The following is a 20,793-nucleotide window of genomic DNA, read 5'->3' as shown; positions in this document are numbered from 1 at the left end:
CTGTTCGCGTGTGTGAAAAAAAACGTTATTACATGGTCGACATACTAGCACATGTTATCACATATTATCACATACAACATATTTTTTTAAATTTGTTAGACGAAATTCAACAGTTATATTGCTTGTTGTTATATTTTCGACATTATAATTTAAAAATGAGTTCGTAGGATGAAGATCGAATTAGAATTTTCTTTGAGGAAAATGATGAAATCGCTTCTTCAGATGTTTCGGATGTAGATTATGTATACGAAAGCGATCATGACACTGATACAACTCAGTCCTGCGACAGTGATAATGATGATGATAGTCAAAATCTAAGTAATTTCGAAGCGTTTATTTAAAAGTGATTTTATCACTTCCAGTTACAATAAAATCTGTAGACCTGTGACCTCTCCGTCCGTCCCCACTATGCCCCCCCCCTCAGTTTACTGGCTTTTTTTTAATACAAGGACAAGGTGGGGTAAATAGGACCCCAGAAATTGACGGGGTCGCAGGGTTAAAAAATACTTTTTTTCTGAATGCCAAAGTACACAATTTACTTTTAAGTAAAAACAAAAATATATCTTACTCGAGTGACTTGGCAGCAGTATTATAAATTAGTATTCAACACTTGAATTTAAATTCTGTTAAAAAAAAACAACACAATACGGGGTTTTAAACTAATAATATTAAGTAATAAAAGTTTTAACAACTAAAATCTAAAAAATTAGTTTTAATTTTATATTTTTGTTTTTCTTAATTATTTAACAAATTATTATAACTAGATAATATTATCTTTGTATTACCGTTATTTTAAATTTAAAAAAATACTTACCATTTTATTTTTAAGAATAAGACGTAGCAAATTTTAATAATTTATAATTTTTAAAAGTGAAAATATTTTTGTGTGCGGTGTGCAACCAGTGTTGTCATTGCTTATTTATCAATTTTCCCACAAGGTGTTGTGAATTTTCCCTTTTGTTATCAAAATCTCCTTGAGGTAGTATACCCGTCAATAATAATACAGAGTTTTCTTTTATTTACAACGATTTCACTACACAACTTTTTTCTCATTTCTGAAGTTATATGGTCAATTATATTACCACAGGCTTTATTTGTTTGAAGTACACGACCCATATGTAGTACATTTATTTGATGTAGTTCTACAAGCTTAGGCATATCTGTGAATGGTCTCTAATTTTTAGCTATGACATATGCAGTTCTAACAATTTTTGGTATTGTCTACGTCAATAAAATTTTGACGGTTTCAAAATTTGGTTTGGCATTACTTTTAATACACTATCGTCTATTATGCGTTCTATTTTTAAGTGTATTTGTGAATTCTTATGTTTTGCTATTTTTTTTTCTTAGACTGATTTGTTGTTTACTAATCTTATTGCCAACTGTAGCTACTTTTCCTTTACTCCATTCCTTTGAAACGGGAAAAACTTGTTCTTTGATAAAATTAAAATTATATTTTTTACAAGTTCTACACGCTAACATTTCCTGTTGAATAAGAGTCAAGGATACCTCTTCGGTAAAAATTTGTATAGGTACATTACAGTCGTGCTTCCCAAAATGTGTAAAATTAATTGTTGAAACACTATTATATCAATAATACAATTCAAGAAACTTAATATTTTATACGTACTCTTATTAAACATTTTCAATAAGCAAAAAGATCTTTCGTTGAATATTTTAATCCAAACTTGACGCGACACTGGGAAGGGTCGGCGTCTCGCGAGTAGGTGGAGGACGGTAGAAAAAATAAATAAATACACAAGTGGGTGCGTGTTCGAAATAAGGGGACAGGGCCCGTTTATTTTGACACTAAAAAAAAAAACAAATTATATTTTTGAAAAGGAAAAATAACAAAAAAAACACAGTAAACGTGTGACGCTCGGGTCATGCAAAATAGGCGGGGGCAGCTAGGTGCGTTCGCGTTGACGACGAGGAACGGAGAGAGCGAACGACCGGGAAGCTTAGTAGCGGCCGTTTTCCCCGGTGTGGACTTTGCACTCTCCAACTGGACGGTGGGAGAGTAAGTTCACCACCGAGTGTCGCACAATGTGTCAACGGGTGACAGAAGAGGTACAGCGCGGGCCCAACCTGTGTGATAGGCTGAGGGGGCCGCGTCATACTCCGCCGCCAAGTCGTCGACACACCCTGTGCGAATAAGCCGTGGTCTAGCCGCTTACTTATAGCTTTCTCTTCTCCCCGCTGGAATGTTCAAGTGACCTGTCCCTGCGGGGTTGTTCGCTAGTGATGAGTGAATGAGAATGAAGGATGATGGAGGGATAGGCAAGCCAACTCGGTCCCATATTCCTTGAAGGGGGGCGGGTTTTCTGAAGGGTTGGGCGTCTCTGCGGGCTCAGGTGCGGGGGTTTGTTGGTCAGGTGTTTCGGGCGTTTGAGATGTCGGGTTGGGTGAGGATGGCGCCGTGTGGAACATATCGTCGTCCACCTCTGGGAGGCTTGTCGGTGGTGTCGTCAACACCTCCTCATCCAAATCCATCGGTGACGCCTCCCCTTCCTTCTACCCCAGCCACCACTGCTGACTGGTCTTCTCCTTCGCCTCCTTCTTCCTTTTCGAGAAGGCCTTCCATTTCAGCTTGTCCTTTTTTACCCGCTCTGAGTCCCCGCTGGTAGGCAACCCACAGCATGTTGTCTGCCCTGAGAGCATCCAATTCTGCCATGTCTACTTCCCAGGGTTCGATCAGGGTCCCCAACGCCACCGGGTGCACTCCCAAACGACGCTCAAGCAAGCGTGCCCGTTGCCCGAGTTCCGCCAGTTGAGCGTGTTGGGGGTTGGGTGTCGGACTTACGCGGGACGATGAGTGGCGCCAATCTGGACGTCGGGCGCTTGAGTCTACGGACCTCGGTTTATTGCTGTTGGCGTCTCAATGACGGACCGCGGCAGATGATCGGATACCAAAATATGTACTCACTCGAATGTGATTGTCTCACTACAGTCACAATGTCGACCAGCACGTTGATTGAATTGAATCTCTGAGTAACTGTAATCGTTGGCTACTTGCAGAAGGAGATGAGTTTGAATTAACATTTGTTACGTAACACGACTTTTGTTCAGTCCATATGTCGAACGAAAGTTGATCCGGAGTGAGACTTCGAAGTGTAATAGTATTTTCGGATGTGTTAATTACTGGAATTAGAATTTCATGATTTTTCACAATTGTTAGTACATTTCCGCACAACAAATTGTCGACTAGACTTTGAGAATGAATGACTAACGCTGTGGCCTCAGCGATGTCACACGCAGATATAGAAATAAGAGACTCAGAGCGCGGAGATATTTCACATGTTCTCTCTACATGTAAAACTATCTCATTCGTTTTGAAAATTGACAGACAACTGATTGGATTGCAAAAATGGCCTACCTAATATACCTTCAAACTTAATAGGGAAATTAGGATGTCGACATGGAATTCGGCGTTGTTTGAATGGTTTGCAATTTGAATGGGTAAGAAGGTTTTTCCCAGAGTTAGAATGGTCTGTTCAGTTATAACAGTTAGACTATAACGTTCAGTTTCTTCTACTGGCACATTTGGATTTAGAACGCTGAGTTTAATTAGATAAAGGTCACTGCCCGTATCTAGAAGTAGATTTAATTGATTCGGAGTAGTATTGAAACAGAGTACTTTCACCTGACCATCGTTTAGCTGGGCGGTGCATGTGTAGACTCTCCTAATTGGACGATGGCGGCTTGCAGCTGTCCGGCCGGGCGTGCGCTTTGACCAGGTCGTTTCGTGTTTTCCGAATTTTTCCGATTATTTTTTGAATTTGCATACCTCCTCTTAATACAATCTTCAATTACGTGCCCCTCATTTTTACAATACCTACAAACTGGAGCTGTAGAATTTGGATTTGGAATTGAGGTCTTCTGCGGTTTCCCTTTACCGGTTGATGTAGAAGGATTTTGTGGGCAAAATTTAGAAAAATGACCTTTTCGTCCACACGAATGGCATGATTGGCTAGAGTTAGAAGGCACTGATGTAGAAGGTTTTAAAAATTGCCTAGCGCCTAGGTTCGAATTTCTTATTCGCTCCTCTTCTCGAGCGGCTTGGATTGCTTTTTCTAGCGATTTAGGATTTCGCGCCTTTATAAAATCTTTCAGACTACCCAATCCTTCCATAAAAACTTGAATGACTTGGTTTTGGATCGTTCGCTCTATCGCTTGTGCAACCTCCACCGGTTGATCACAAGTTTCCTGCTCTACTATCTGATTTTGTAACTTTTCGACTTTCATTGAATAGGTCAAAATATCCTCTCCCGGTAGTTGCTTCGTCGCATAAAGTTCTAAATATAAGTGTGGAGTTGTGCGCTGTGGTTCCAAATTAGATTTCAGTGCATCTCTAAGGTCTTCCCAACTTTCAAAAGGTTTAAATTTTGTTATTTGCCTGGCCTTTCCGGTAAGTTTAGTTTGGATGGCCTGCAGCAATCGTGGTACCGCTGCTGGGACCACGCATTCCACCGCAAACTCGCATTTTTCTAAGAAGATTTCCAATTGCTCAACGTCTCTTCCGTCAAAAGAGTATGGGAGTAATCTAATTGCGTCTTGCAAACCAATTTGAGTACTCGATGGCGGTGGATGATTTAGAATATTTGATGCATTTGGTTGTCGCTGAAAATATTGATCAATATATTGCTCGACTAACCCTTGCAATTTTTCCATTGTCTCGTCTCTGTTTCGTCTATTATGGTCGTAGTTAGAATTTATATTGTCGTTACTGGGTGTCCTTTCGTTTTCGTTCATCAACGACTGGAAGTTCCTATGGTCGAACCAACTTGGATGTGGATACCGTTCGCGACAATATGTTGTGGACCCCACTCAGAAGCAGGTATAGTTTCGTCCTGATATCGGGCTACTACTTTTTGAGTCTTTACAAGTGGTTTGCGATTAGCTGCTGAACTAGAAGACGTAGTGGGAATAGTATAGATTTTATGGGAGATAATGGACGATGTAGAATAAGTAGAACTGGTACCGGTAGATATTGTAATACTAGAATAAGAAATAGTACCTGTAGTTTGGGCAGTAGAAATAGTATAGGAGGTAGTAGACGTTTTTTGAATAGAATGGGAACTAGTAGATGAACTTGCAGTAGGAGAAATAGTATTAGCGGTTGTAGATGTTATAGCTGTAGTAGAAACGGTAGTGGAAAACTTAGCAGTAGTAGATATGGGATTTGCACTTTGTGAAGATGTGCTCATTAGTTCATCCAACAAGGAGTTAGTGTGATCAATTAGATTATTCGTACTACCTAATGTACAAAACGAAATGGTCGATAAATATGCACTATGTGATCGAGTTATGTGTTGTTCCACTTTCCATGTCGTGTTAAAATACTTCTAACATATATCACAGAAAAATTGCTGTATTTTTTTTTAATTTCCTTAAGTGATTTTTTTTATTGGGCTTAATTATTTATTCTGAGCTATATGTGAGTACACTGTATAAAGCAATTTTACATTAAATGCAATTTGGTTAAATTCGAGTGGTGCAAGGCATTGCTTTCCCCAATTATCGATTAAAATAGGGCATATACCCATGGATTTGTTTACTAATTTAATCTACCAATAATAAATCATCTATATTGAATTATTTTATTTGTTTTAATATGTTTAAAATAAAATGTCTATTTACCGTGGTGGGGGGGGGGTCTGGCTTATTTTCCTGCTGCTGTGGTTGCGGCGTTGGAACAATGTCGGCCGATTGGTTATTTACGCCCTCGAAAACATTTTTAAGCAAATATTTAAATATAATATATAGGTGTTCTTTAATGTATATACTATGTACTACGTAATGTTAGGTACTTACTGGTACACACACGAGTCACGTGCCCTATTTGGCGGCAAACCCAACACCCTTAAAAAAAAAATCGAATAATTTTTTTTTAGTCAACATTTAGTGTTTTTTTTTTTTTTTAAGTATTTCTTTCTCTTTATTATTACAAATAAGTTAAAAAGTTAATAAGTTATAACAGTAACTCTAAGTGGTAATGAGAATAAGTAATAACCAACCCACACCTTTCGTATGCTTTTTAAAGGTGGCCGGTAACGTTGTTTTAAAATCATTTTTTTTCTTTACACCCTTGTTTTTTTATTTAACTTTGTTTTACGAATATTATATTTTGCTGTGTTTTTACTTTCTGAGTTATCGTTATTTACGTCTACAAATACTATAATACTATAAGCGTTTTTTTTCTGGTTGGTTCACCTATCTCATGTTGTGCTATTTTTGTTTTGTCTCCTGTTAGTTTTCATTTAAATTATTTTTTTATTAAACAAAATAAACAGACGACAAAATAATCACTGTACGGTTCATCCAAAATCCGACAAATAATTTTGTCATTACGTTTTATTTGGATATTATTTATTTATTTATAAATAAAATTATTTATTTATTTATAAATAAATTACGCCCCCAATTTCAAAAATTCACTGTTTGTTTCTTTTAACACACGCACTCGTATATGATTGAAGAGTGTTTTTCATTGGACCTAGTAGTAGCTACTTTTCTGTAACCGGTTTATATCTCCGTTGCTTTTGTTAATATTGGACGAGTCAAAAATTAAAGATTCGCTTATCAGAAATAGTTTTTGAAATGTTTTATACAACAACATTAATTAATAAATGATTTAATAGAAATAGATTAACTGCGTAAATTTTATAATCATTTTCTTTTCTCCTAAGCTTGTTGATGTATCGTTTGCGTGTACAATTGATGATGATTATGAAGTACATAGGATAGGTTTTTTAGGGTCCCTTTATCATTGATCTGTGGGATAAAGGTTGTAAATATTGTAGGATATTGTCATTTAATCTCTTTTTGCACGATTTAAACGTGCAACTCCTTTTCTTTCTGTATCTTTTTCTATTTTATCAGTGCAATATTCTTTGTTTCCTCTTATATTCTGTAAATGTTAAAGGCTTTTAAAGGTAAGCGTCCATAAGTCCGTATCGGACGGATCGTATCAATCGGATTGCCGACGCCACGGCTATTTACAATCGGATTTTTCACAATAGCATTCGCGTTTTCGTAGCAAGTAGACGTGTAAAAGCTGTGTGTGCGAGACAAAATGGACTAGTGATGAAGAACTTTTCGCGATTGTCTTGCGCAGACTTAATGCCTTCCTATGGTTGTCCCTAGTTCTGGTCCATCGCTCCTTGCATGCATAACCTGCATCAAATCAACATTTTTAGATTCTGAGAGGAGCGAAGAACGTATTGATTTTACAACCATTCGAGTTGTTATATCTTTGGGATAGAAAGAGTACTCGGATAATTAGCATCAGTAGTGGTTTCTGGTAGAAAATTATTTAAAAAATATGAATATAATATTTGGAAAGTTCAAAAAACGGCAAATGGTGTTAGATTAATAAGTTTTTCTTTTTCATAATGTTTTTATACCAAGTGATCTCAATTTTTCACAGTATTTTTTGTTTTACTAAGTAGGGAGGGGCCCTACTTATTTTTTTTTAAACAACTTTTTAAACTTAAATGGTAGTCCAATCATTTGATCAGCAATTTTCAAGGTAACAATTTCACTTATTGCCTTAACAAGAGTAATTATTAGATAAATAAGATTTACTGTATAGCTGACAAGTTATTTCATCAAATTTTAATCCATATAATAGTATAAATATTTTCAGTAGAATAACATATCCGAATCCAAAACTTTTGAAACAATATAAAAAAGCTAAAACCCCGATAAATATTCTACTCCAAGACATTTAATGGCCACGATATTTTTACGAAAGGTATTAATACATGCATTTAAAGTGGGTAATGGACTCGTGCACAATTGTTTTAAAACTGAACAACTTGTCTAGGCGAGCAGTTGCCAATAATCGTTGGTTTTTCGTATCTATCAGATAATGACTGCCACGCATTGTCATAATTAGCCGCCGCAAGTGGAAATGATTTAACAGTAGTAAGAGCGGGACCGGACAAACACGACAATAAATAGTGGAATCGCTCGATTTTTCCAGCGGTTGGGTTTTCATCGTTAACCAACGAGTTAAATGTATCGCGAAACGAACGCCAATTTGTTAAGCTCCCATCAAATCTAGGCAATTTAATTTTCGGTAAAATATTATATTGGTCACTACGTGTAGTAAACGGATCGTTTAACGTATAAGCCGGGGACGACGCTATCGTATCTCGTAACATGTTTCCATCGAGTGGGTAACAAGGGAGTCTATTGTATCACATTGGTCTGTTCGGTCGCGTAAAAGGCGTGCTCTGGTGAGCGCCCTTTCATCAGCGGGATCTGATTTTACGTTTTTCTTTGGCATTATGAAATCTTTTTTCACAATCCGGTTCGAAGGACCAATGTTTTTGCCCGTTAATTCTATCAATGTGAACGAGGATATTAACTAAGCGATAAGAAATTGCCGGCTGTAAAATAAAGAATTCTCGATAGCCAGGAAAGATAAGAAAGGGAATTCGCCGTAGGGGCTTTTAGTTGCCCCTATACTGTTAATGAGAAAATAGCCAACTGGTACTATCCATTTGAATTTATGGCAACAAGCGTAAAAGCAAGTGCTTGAGTTGCTTTTGGTAAGCCATCGCAATTATCAGTACCGGTTTCATAATTTACATCTCCTGATAACCTATTACCTCTAAAACTAATGCCTTCCTTTATGTACATTTCATCTATTAATAGTGCACACACAGGATATTTTCCTTTACTTTCCATTCCTTTTGTTTTATTTCTACAGCTTTTATCGATTCTGTGGTAAAACCGGGTTTGCCATCAATTGATGAATACCATTTTCGAAGGGTACTCGGGGCGGGTAATGCATTTTGGAATGTTTGAAGTACATAATTATATGCATCTAGCGAGTAAAAATGTAAAGACAGAGCGAAAGTACGTAACTCAGGAGAATGTGATCCAGACTCGTGATGTATTTGTCGCATAAGTAAAGTAGTTTCTGCATTGGGTAGACTTTCCTTTAAAAAAAAAACATATTTATACATTTTTAGCATAGCTTTACCATATTAAAATTACATATTACATAATAACTTCTTCAGACATTAGTAGATAGTACTTAGTAGAGACTTGCACGGGCCGGATACAGAAATAATAATCCAGGCCAAATCGGCCTCAATACAATCAGGTAGGACTAGCCTGGATTTTTAAAAACTAAAATGTTTTTTTATACAAATCGGATCAGGTAATTTTAAACTAGTTCACGGGCTAGGCCGTACAAAGAAAAGTTTTATCGTTTCTTTTGCGGTTGATAGTTGATTTTGGAACTCCAAACTGTAATGCTGCTTCACGTTCAGACATTAAATTTGAGGTTACTGCCAACAACGCTCTCTCTAGTTGCAGTGGTGTAAAATTCTTGTATGGCCGTGCTCCAACTTTTTTGGCTTTGTTACCTCCCATAGCTAGAAAATAAATTGTTACAATATTATAATATACCTATTTACCTAACAGTAAGTAATTTTATGTTACATAAATTATCTATAGAAAACAAGTAGGTTAGGTGATATAGTCAAATTAAAAAAAATTACGTTATGTGCATCCACTACCTTATGACAAGAAACATAATTATATTGAATAAAAAACTGAGGAATTGAAAAGATGGTGTCCCAAGTTACACTTAAAACGAAAAAATATTTGATATACGATGATTTATTTTTTCATCTCTAATACAGACGTAGAAAATAAATATGTTTCTTAACAATATTTACGTCAAGTCAATTATTACATGAGTAAATCGTGATTGATTTTATGATGTTAAAGCTGTTAGTAAAGTTCTACTTTTTAAATATGAATATATAGTTAACATACCTTAAACTTTCAACGACTTTGATGTGTTCTAGACTGCAAATATTGCGTTGATTAATTGTCCGTATCAAAAATTATCTTATAATGATAACAAATGAGGTTATTGCGACAATAAGCCAAAACGGCATTTGTGTCCCAAGTAAAACGGATGCCCCAAGTAAGCCACTTCTACGGAATGTTTGAAATAGAATCAGTTTTAGTATCAATGGTTTTTATTAGAAATATTTAAGGTGGAGAATTATTCACAGTTAAATGGGTACATTGAAATTTTAAAAAATTATTTTTTTAAGAATATATAAAATATATAGTAGTTAATCTTGTATGTTACATTTTGGCGTCCACGCAATAAAAAAACAAAATTGTTAGTTGCCCTTGCAGTTGATAAAATAACTGACCACTGATCACGGAAAACGTATGCATCCGCCTATGGAAATGAGAGTAATGAAACACCAATGATCAGTCGTTGGAAAGTCCACAACATTTAGCTCTAATTGCATTTGGTTTAAAAAATAATTACTTTATAATTAACTGTGAACTAAGATATGATGCGAGAAATAGTTGTTTTAAAGGGAGACTTACCTTCAGACCCGTTGTCGCTGTCCACTGAATCTTCTTCTTCACTTGCTTTACTTATCGGAATAATATAAGTATCGTAAGGGTATGTATAAAAAGCCGTTTGGTTGGTGCTCGCACACCAAAACCGCTTTATGGCATGCCAGATGCTTCAATAAATTTGTTTCTGAACAATGGAGGAAGCGGGTTTTCCTTTTCGGGGGTAGAGCACTAGTCAACAAATATTTTTGACTGCATTTTCACTTAATAGAATACACTCTGTATATACCAGAAAAAACTTAAGACGATTAATACAATTTTATCCCAACCGAACGGTATTTAAGCAAAACTAGAATACTCTTTTAGGGATTCTTAGCTCAGAGGAGAAGGATATTGGTCAGGTAAATGTTAAATACTACCAGTAAGTAGTATAATATATGGTTTTATTTCAATAGTATTTAATTATAATTATCACAAATACCATACGGGTTACCTGTCACTTATTATATGATATTTTGTAAACACCATTTTTGTAATGCTAAAACTTTATAAAATGTAGGTACTGCATGTTTGCTGCTGCTTGACATACGTTACATAGTGATAATCCTTTGCGTAAGTTAAATATTGTCGAAAATGCTATTAATCATAATGTGGTTAAGATTTGGACTAGCAGTCCTTGGTCAAAAACTAGGGGTTTTGTGATTTTTTTTTTGTTTAGATAGTCAAACATTACTGTTTTATAATCAAAAATATTTCTTATATAATGTTTGACTTGTCTTTGTTACACTAAGTTTTTATGAAATTCCCATAAGTACTTGAAGTACTTTTAAAAGCAATAACATAACAACATTTTAATCTGGTGAAATGTAAATATTATGAGAATACTAACTGGACTTGCAGAATATCATATCTTAATGTGCTGCAATTTGAACCCATCATCACATAGTAATATAATATCGCTAAGTGTCGATAATTTTGGATTCATCAGTTTCCATAATTATGCCTAATAGCAGTAGGTAACAAGCCTGTTGCGAGAGCAAAAAAATTGCTTATATACTTATTGTCGTTTGCTGTTCCGTAGCGCTCGTTACATAGTGCCTTACCTATGCGTAAGTTAAGTAACATAAATTGAGTCACTTTGGAGCCATCATCACTTACTAAGGTTACATTGCATAGCGTTGATAATTGTCAATTCTTCCTTTTTAAGTTTATACTCATTTTTTTAACACTACGGTTCTCGATCTTTAGTCATTTTGATGTTTTCTAATATCTCTTTTATATGTTCTAAGTATTGGCGCTCTTGTTCATCTCGAAATTGTTCCTCATACATACTATTAGCGAAGGCGCCAATACCTGCTGCGCCCAAATATTTCAGAGTGCTCCAAATATATTTTACAATTTGAGAATCTGAGAAAGTATTTATGAGTGTGAATTTCTGTCTTAATTGATGCAACCAGCTTTTGTCGTTTGAGACACAGTCTGCTTGTTCGGCTAATTTTTCAAGGTACTCTGACCATATTTTGTTTATTATTCTTTTATAGTTGTACAACAGTACTTTCTTATATTAAGGGTATTTTCGTCTTGGAAAAGCGTTCAGTGGCCATTTTGTGATTAATGAATATAGCTCTCAATTGGATCTGACAAATACCGTGTAATTATGGTTTGCCTTTTAATTTACCTAATATATGTTGTGAAATTGTAGTTGTACTGCTCCGGAAACTATTACAAGTTCTTTTAAAGAAAAGTTTCCAAATTTATAATCAAATATGAAACATGAAATATTTTGACTAGGTCATTGTTACTGGATACATTTTGTTGCTCCTTTACCGCAAACGCCTAAAAATACTTAACGATGAAATTCGAAAACCTGATATTAATTTTAGAAAATGTATCACTCCAGAAAAGAAATTATTGGTGACTTTGAGGTAAGCTTTAAACAAATTCTAAATAGTTTATATTTTGTTTATACTTAATAATTAATATGTAGGTAATTTTATAAGCAATGCTATTTTAAATGATAATTTGTTTTATGGAATAATGTTCTCTCTCCTTCATTATCACCTCATTGTTCTATGTTTTGCACTGCTGTATAGAGCAAAACCCTCCCTTAATAAAGTTACGGTTTTCTTTTACTAACTTCAGATGCCCATAAATTATTAGAGAGGCAACAAAAACATTACCTGTAATACATTCTTTGTTTGTTTTAGCTACAGACGGAGCGTTTTCAGTATTTGCTGAACTATTATCGTATGTAATAAGAGAGACCGCCCGTGCAACCGGATAGGTTAAAATTGATGCTCTCATTAACCCCCCCCCCCCTATAAGATCCTATCTAGTATTTTCCACAATAATAGTCCTAACAGAATCATATTCAAATTTTCTAAAGTATATATTAGGATGTTTACTTGCTTGTTCAGAATACTCGTTAATGTCAAACTTCGGCGTAATAATTTGCTCCATACTTGCGTTTGTATCGCGTGCCCCATCAAATCTTAACTCCCACCGAAGCAACATCATCTGATGGCTTCCTTCTATTGGCTGAATAGATAAGTAAATCATCAAATGGTTTTCCAGTGTGGAGGCAGATAAGTTCTTACTGTACGACGTGCAATATTTAAAATTATGTTTTTTTATGAGTGCTCGCCCGTCTATGAGTTTCAAATTTAGATAATGTACCACATAATTCTCCTTCTTTTCGAAAGTTGTTACCAACTTTTTGACTTTTGAATTGGGTGGGCATTTAGTCTCTGGCAAAAATGGTAGCTCGTTATGAGCATCGTGTAGACTCCGGTTAAGAGATGTCTTAAGTGATGAGTATTTTCATTTTTTATCAAATCCTAATGTCAGTTGTTGCATTATCTAAAAGATAGTGCTACATAATTTTGTTTGTTAATTATTTTTTAAAACTAAATAATTTGCACTACATACAGAGGTACTTCGCAAGATATGATAATACTTTATGCGGTAATTATTAATTTTAAATATAAACAAAGAATAAAAACAATAATGAATATCAATTCTTAATAAATATATTTTTACTGCTACAATCGATACATAATTTTCAAAGTTTGTAAAACAAACATCACAAGTTTAATACAATAATAAATTATTTTACAAACTTGTAAGCCTTGTCGTTGTAACCAAAGAGTTTATTTGTGTCTGGGCCCACGATATCTCGTAAACCGCTGAACCGATTTCTTCGTGTAGCAACTTTATAGATCAAAAATCATACCTGGAAGGTACTTTAGTAGGCTAAAAATTCAGAAAAGTCACCCCTTCCCCATCAAAATCGAGAAAAACACCCAAAAAATGTATACATTTTTCTACTTAAAAATACAATGTCGAAATAAATAGTCGAAAAAGTTCCAAATTTTTATGAATTGTTCTTCAAACATTGTACTATCGATAAACATTAACAAACCAAAAAAATATCATAAACCCTTTCCCCTTGAAGGGATAGCATTTTTTTCTTTATTTCACTTTTTCAAGCAAAGTTTTTGAGATGTAGTTCTAAAAATTAAACCAAAGGTAGATCTAAAATGGAACTATAACATATACAATTTTCCCAAAAAATAGGGTAAATTTACACTTTGGTCGTAGTCAGTTTCTAGGTTGCTATGTGTGAGTGAATCAACAGTCAACATGTAATGAAAATAATTTCATAGTATCGTTAATTACGATATATGGGTAACTATGACAGCACATTTTTATCGACAGATGATCAACCCTTATCGTATCCACCCTGCACAAGACTAAATATTAAATTTTAAGTACATTATTGCGGGTCCTACAATATCTTCTAAACCGCTATAACTGGTTTGAACATACTACCCACAAATTCGCATCGAAGCAGTGGCGTATTTACCTATATCGCCTTGCCTTTTGCAAACACTTATTACTATACTTTTGTTTTATACACTACTCATAGTATTGATATATTATGATGAAATAATTAATAATGTAGAAAAAAAAAAAATTAACAAATTGATTCAGTATTACATATGTTTACGTCTGGCTTTATTTTCAGAGAATGTCTTTATGACGTCTTCAAATTCCATTTCTGTTGTTAATTGGTTTTTAATACTTAATGTTGATAATGCGTTCAATCTTTGTTGGTTCATTGTCGATCTTTGGTAATTTTTTATTCGTTTTAAACATGAAAAAGAACTAGTGAACCTATTGCCAGATAAATTAGGCAATAGGTTCACTATGGACTATCTACTTATTATGCATATATTGATTTGTGTGGAAACTTGAAAATTAAATATATGTTTTATTCTAGTTATTTATGTTAGGTATTAAAACTACAAGTGTCATATGTTCCGTTTGTTTGCTGTAATACTAATATATCCTTTAGGTACCAAATTTTGTTAATATCTTCTAAAAGACAAGATTGAAGACAAAGCTCATAAACCTGTATTCTTTAACTACAGAATACAGATGTGAGATGTGGTAAAACTAATTTATACTTGACAGCCAATTTTTGAAACCGTCTACTAATTTAGGTAAAAAGTAAAAATGTTTTATTCAAATAGTAATACAAACATAAAGTAAGATAAATGCAACACCTTTAAAAGAGCTACTAAATGTAACAAAAACAGAAATAACAGTTTGCCATTAACTATCTCCAAAACATTTAGAATGTGTAAAGGCTGAAAGACAAAATGTAGGATTAGCAGCACAGTTACTGTCCCATAGTGTTGCTACAGCTTTAGTTCATTACAAACCTGGTTCAGACAAGGCACTATCTAAAAATACTGGACAGTTTATTGAAACCATAAGTAATTGGTTCGATATAATGAACTCATATATACCATCTGAAACATTGTGTACCAAAAAGCCATATGGCTTAAATTTAGAAGACCAGAATAATTGTTTAGACAATACGTATAAGTTAATATATTCAATGAGATGCAATGGTAAAAACACACTGCTAACATTTCAAAAAGGTATTTTAATTTCTATTAAATCTACTCAATTACTTTTCAAAGATTTGATGGAAAAATATGATATATCTTACATTCTTACTCACAGGCTTATTCAAGATAGTCATGAAAGTTTATTTTCTATAGTAATAAGTCGAGGAGGTCTTAACGGTTTTTTTAATTTCTGATAACATTATTATAATTGTTTTGAAAAAATATATACTTTTCTAGTAGCAGCGTTTTGTTACATCATCTAACATTTTTAATGGTAAGTATTAAACATATTTTTTATGTACGAATACTTTTTCTGCATTAAAATGTATTGTTTATTATAATGGTATAGTTTGTTTTCTTGTGTGATTGTTAGTTTTTACGATACTGTGATGACAATGGATCATTCCATATGGCATCATTGGGGCTAGGTTCTGTGTAATAACACAAAATTGATTTTGACAAATTAGTAATATTTCTTTTAGTAAAATTACCATGGCGTTAAATCTAAATGAAATTGAAGAACGTCTTTGAGGAGATTTATCAGATATAGATGAATTTGATGAACTAGAAGAAGAAACAGAAGAAGATATCATTACAATACAAATATTTAAAATGGAAAATTTCATTGAACATAACAATTTAGGTATTTTGGTTAGCAGTATTATACATTTTCTATATTTATTTGTAAATTAACAGTAGTTATTTTAATTTAGGAAAGGGAACGGTGTTTGATGAGAGGTGAGGCACATTTAATTTTAAGTAATACATAATAATACATTTTTTACTATAAAAGTCACCTTGTTTGCCATTAATTTTGTCATTAAAGTAATCAACAACCTAATAATTTTTTATTATTATATAATATGTATCATAGCAAGTACTTAGCGACCATGATCATTTTACTGATTATAATTATACTATAAGCGTGTTTTCTATAAAACATTATTAAAAATTAAATGGTTTTGACAGTTGACGAGAGAGTTAATAGACCATGTCGATGAAGTAGAAGATCCAGATGATGTTGAAGAAGACACCGAAAGTGATTTAGATAATTATTTACCACCTAATTGGGTAAAAGGGTCTTGGCAAAATCAAAATTATCCATGTAAAATTATTATTTCAAATCCTCTTTTATCATCATTAATACCTTTAGCGTATTTCAAACAATTATTTGATTCCGATTTAATTGAAAATATTGTTTATCAGACTAATTTGTATTCAACACTAAAAAACACAAAATCTATAAACACAAATTTCAACGAAATGGAACAGTTTCTGGGTCTTTATATGGTCATGTCTATTTTGAAAATGCCGTCGTGTAGGATGTATTGGACTAATAATACAAAATATCCGACTATTTCTGAAATCATGTCTCGTAATCGATTTAATTTTAAGTAATACATAACAATATATTTTTTACTATAAAAGTCACCTTGTTTGCCATTAATTTTGTCATTAAAGTAATGAACAACCTATTCATTTTTTATTATTATATAATATGTATCATAGTAATTACTTAGCGACCATGATCATTTTACTGATTATAAATATACTATTAGCGCGTTTTCTGTAAACCATTATTAACCCGGCATCAGTCTTTTCGACCGCTAGTTTTTTTGGTTTTAGCGTTACACATTTTAGGAACCCCTTATCCACTTGAACTTCATGGTACCTTTCAATTAACTGTTAAGAGTAATGTTCGTTGTGTCATTTTGTATATTTATATCAGATTTACGTGATAGTTCGTTTTTTAAAATTGATATCGGTCATAATGACCACTGTTCGCGTGTGTGAAAAAAAACGTTATTACATGGTCGACATACTAGCACATGTTATCACATATAACATATTTTTTTAAATTTGTTAGACGAATTTCAACAGTTATAGTGCTTGTTGTTATATTTTCGACATTATAATTTAAAAATGAGTTCTTGGGATGAAGATCGAATTAGAATTTTCTTAGAGGAAAATGATGAAATCGCTTATTCAGATGTTTCGGATGTAGATTATGTATACGAAAGCGATCATGACAGTGGTACAACTCAGTCCTGCGACAGTGATGATGATGATGATAGTCAAAATCTAAGTATTTTCGAAGCGTTTATTTAAAAGTGATTTTATCACTTCCAGTTACAATAAAATCTGTAGACCTGTGACCTCTCCGTCCGTCCCCACTATGCCCCGACCCCAGTGTACTGGCTTTTTTTTTAAATTAAATATTTAATGTAAACTTACACTGTAGATTTATAAATAAGTTTATGAGTTATTGAATAGTGAATTTACTGTATATTTAAATAATATGTAATGTAAATTATAAGAAGAACATTTTTGCTATTTAGTTTTAACAAAAAGATAATTTATTATATTAAATGCATTGTCTTACATGATATTTTTATTGATGACTGTATTTTGATTGTACTTTTCTGGGTCGATGAATATGCACTATGTGATCGAGTTATGTGTTGTTCCACTATCCATTTCGTGTTAAAAGACTTCTTACATATATCACAGAAAAATTGCTGTATTTTTTTTTAATTTCCTTAAGTGATTTTTTTTATTGGGCCTAATCATTTATTCTGACTTATATGTGAGTACACTGTATAAAGCAATTTTACATTAAATGCAATTCGGTTAAATTCGAGAGGTGCAAGGCATTGCTTTCCCCAATTATCGTTTAAAATAGTGCATATACCCATGGATTTGTTTACTAATTTAATCTACCAATAATAAATCATCCATATTGAATTATTTTATTTGTTTTAATATGTCTAAATTAAAATGTCTATTTACCGTGGGGGGGGGGGGGGTCTGGCCCATTTTCCTGCTGCTGTGGTTGCGGCGTTGGAACAACGTCGGCCGATTGGTTACTTACGCCCTGGAAAACATTTTTAAGCAAATATTTAAATATTATATATAGGTGTGCTTTAATGGCCGTATATACTATGTACTACGTAATGTACTTACTGGTACACACACGAGCCACGTGCCCTATTTGGCGGCAAACCCAACACCCTTAAAAAAAAATTCGAATATTTTTTTTAGTCAACATTCAGTGTTTTTTATTTTTTTTTTTAAAGTATTTCTTTCTGTTTATTATTACAAATAAGTTAAAAAGTTACTAAGTTATAATAGTAACTCTAAGTGGTAATTAGAATAAGTAATAACCAACCCACACCTTTCGTATTCTTTTTAAAGGTGGCCGGTAACGTTTTAAAATTATTTTTTTTTCTTTACACACTACTTTTTAACCCAAAGTTAAAAACACAACATAATAATTTTATTAGAAAAAATGTATAAATCATTCTTCTTCATCTAAATCATCTTCTTTTTACATTTTCTTTGGCTAAAGAATGTGATTCGCTTTTTATTTTTAAATCATTCGTTGTATCCGAAATCTCCTCCCAAGCTTCTACAACTTCGTTTAATTGGAATGTAATGGCTTTCACAGCGTTCACACGACTGTCCCATCGGGTTTCTGTCCATTTTTTTATAAAAAGCTTATTACAATGTTTTTTAAAATATCCCATCTGTTTATTGATGCTGAAAATAACACATAAATTCTTTCAATCATTCCAAAAAATAATTGAGCCATAGAAGAACTTCCTCCAGCATCCTTGAGACAAAGATTAAGGCTGCACGTGGGACAAAAAATGCCCGAGGATTTTGTCTTAAAATATGAGCCTTTACACCTTTATAGAGACCTGCCGTATCGCACCATTATCATAAGACTGTCCTCGACAGTTATTTATGCTGAGACCATACTCTTTCAGTTTTTCAATCAAAATATTTGATAAATCCATACCGGTAGTTGAGCTAATATGTATATTAGGGTGGTTCTTATTTATGAACTTTTAAAACTTTAATGGGCTGCCCCGCAATTTTGTTCATTATTATGAAAAAAAAATTTGGGTAGAACTTGGTTTTGATAACTCACCCCCTTCACGTGCCGCAAGGGGGTTGAAAAATGACCAAATGGGGTAGTTTTATAGTTTTTTGTTTAAATAAAAAATTATTGCATTTAGCATAAAATTACATATTAACTTTATGATAGATCATTAAATTCTCTATAAAAAAGGTTTTCACAAATTTTTCCAAAAATGCATTATTATCCAAGAAAAAAATAAAACATATTTTTTTTCATTTACGATGAACGATTGGAAATCGAGTAAAACGCTTTTAATGCATTTTATACAAAATTAAATTGTCTACAAAATAGATCATTAGGAAAAATTTCATACGATCAACCATTATGTATTTAAAGATCGTTTAAAACAAATATATTGTGAAAAACGAAAATTGTCGTTAGAAAAAAAAGTATAGAAACCGACCCGGGAACGAAATAAAATAATCATATTTTTTCCTATAAAGATGTTTTCCAAATAAATGAAAAAAATTATGTTTTATTTTTTTCTTGGATAATAATGCATTTTTGGAAAAATTTGTGAACACCTTTTTTATAGAGATTTTAATGATCTATCATAAAGTTATTATGTAATTTTATGCTAAATGCAATAATTTTTTATTTAAACTCAAAAAACTATAAAACTACCCCATTTGGTCATTCTTCAACCCCCTTGCGGCACGTGAAGGGGGTGAGTTATCAAAACCAAATTCTACCCAAATTTTTTTTTCATAGTAAAGAATAAAATGGTGGGGTAGCCCATTGAAAAACTTTTAAAAAAAATTCTTCATTTATGACTAAGGACCACCCTAATGTATATAATCCATGAAATATTCTTTTATTTCACAACAGCTAGAATCATTTTCTAAATCTATCTGTACAATTCTTATTATAATAGAAAGTTGCTCACAGTGGCTAACATCTGGTGTAGTGTCCAAAATGACAGAAAAATAAGTAGAATTTTTTATCAACTTAACTTTTTTAATTTTTACCTCTTGTGCCATCATGGAAATCAACGAGTTTTGAATATTATGTCCAAGGTAATGGACATGCGTTTCGTTGTCTTTAATACGACGTACATGTTCAGAGATGACCGGATCAAATTTTGCCAACATCTCTATAATGCCTAAAAATTTACCATTATTTTTCTCGTATAAGACATCTAAACATCCGCAGAAAGCATCATTAGTTTTGGCTAAATACTGTATTGCAGCAATAACTCTTAGTAAAACATTGCGCCAATGAGTTTTTTATTTTTTGATCATTTTCATATGGTCTTTCTCAATTGTATGACATTTATTGACTCTAGTTTTAAGTTCATACCAAGCTTTTAATGGTAGTAAATGATTAGAAGAATTTTCATGTGTATTCAGGATTCTTGACAAATGTCTCCAATTATTTACACCTGTTGTACTAAGTTCATTATTGCTTATTGCAAACAGCTTACAATAAAAACAATAAACGCAGTTTTTCTTTTTAGAATAAGTAAGCCAATATCTATTTATAACTTCACCATTTGACAATCTGCGAGTATAGTAATAATCGGAAAACTTTCTTTGCTCGGAATCTATTGGATAATTAAAATTTTCCACTTTATATGCCCGTTTTTTATTATTTCGATACGAA

At 33.1% G+C, this 20,793-nt stretch overlaps 1 protein-coding gene across 1 annotated transcript; it reads right to left on the bottom strand.

Annotated features, from left to right (window-relative positions):
- Positions 1–3,654: 3,654 nt before the first annotated feature.
- On the bottom strand, positions 3,655–4,752 carry LOC126843999 (uncharacterized). Its single transcript, XM_050581834.1, has one exon. It carries the CDS (start codon positions 4,750–4,752, stop codon positions 3,655–3,657), a length of 1,098 nt encoding a protein of 365 aa, XP_050437791.1.
- Positions 4,753–20,793: the final 16,041 nt, after the last annotated feature.

Source organism: Adelges cooleyi, unplaced genomic scaffold (genome assembly GCF_023614345.1).
Source record: "Adelges cooleyi isolate 19-005CV unplaced genomic scaffold, UGA_ACOO_1.1 ACOO_flye_CR_arks_rails_tigmint_CR_PRNA_59, whole genome shotgun sequence".
NCBI lineage: Eukaryota > Metazoa > Arthropoda > Insecta > Hemiptera > Adelgidae > Adelges > Adelges cooleyi.
The sequence above is the reverse complement of the archived record's forward strand: the minus strand, read 5'-3'. Positions and strand labels throughout refer to the sequence as shown.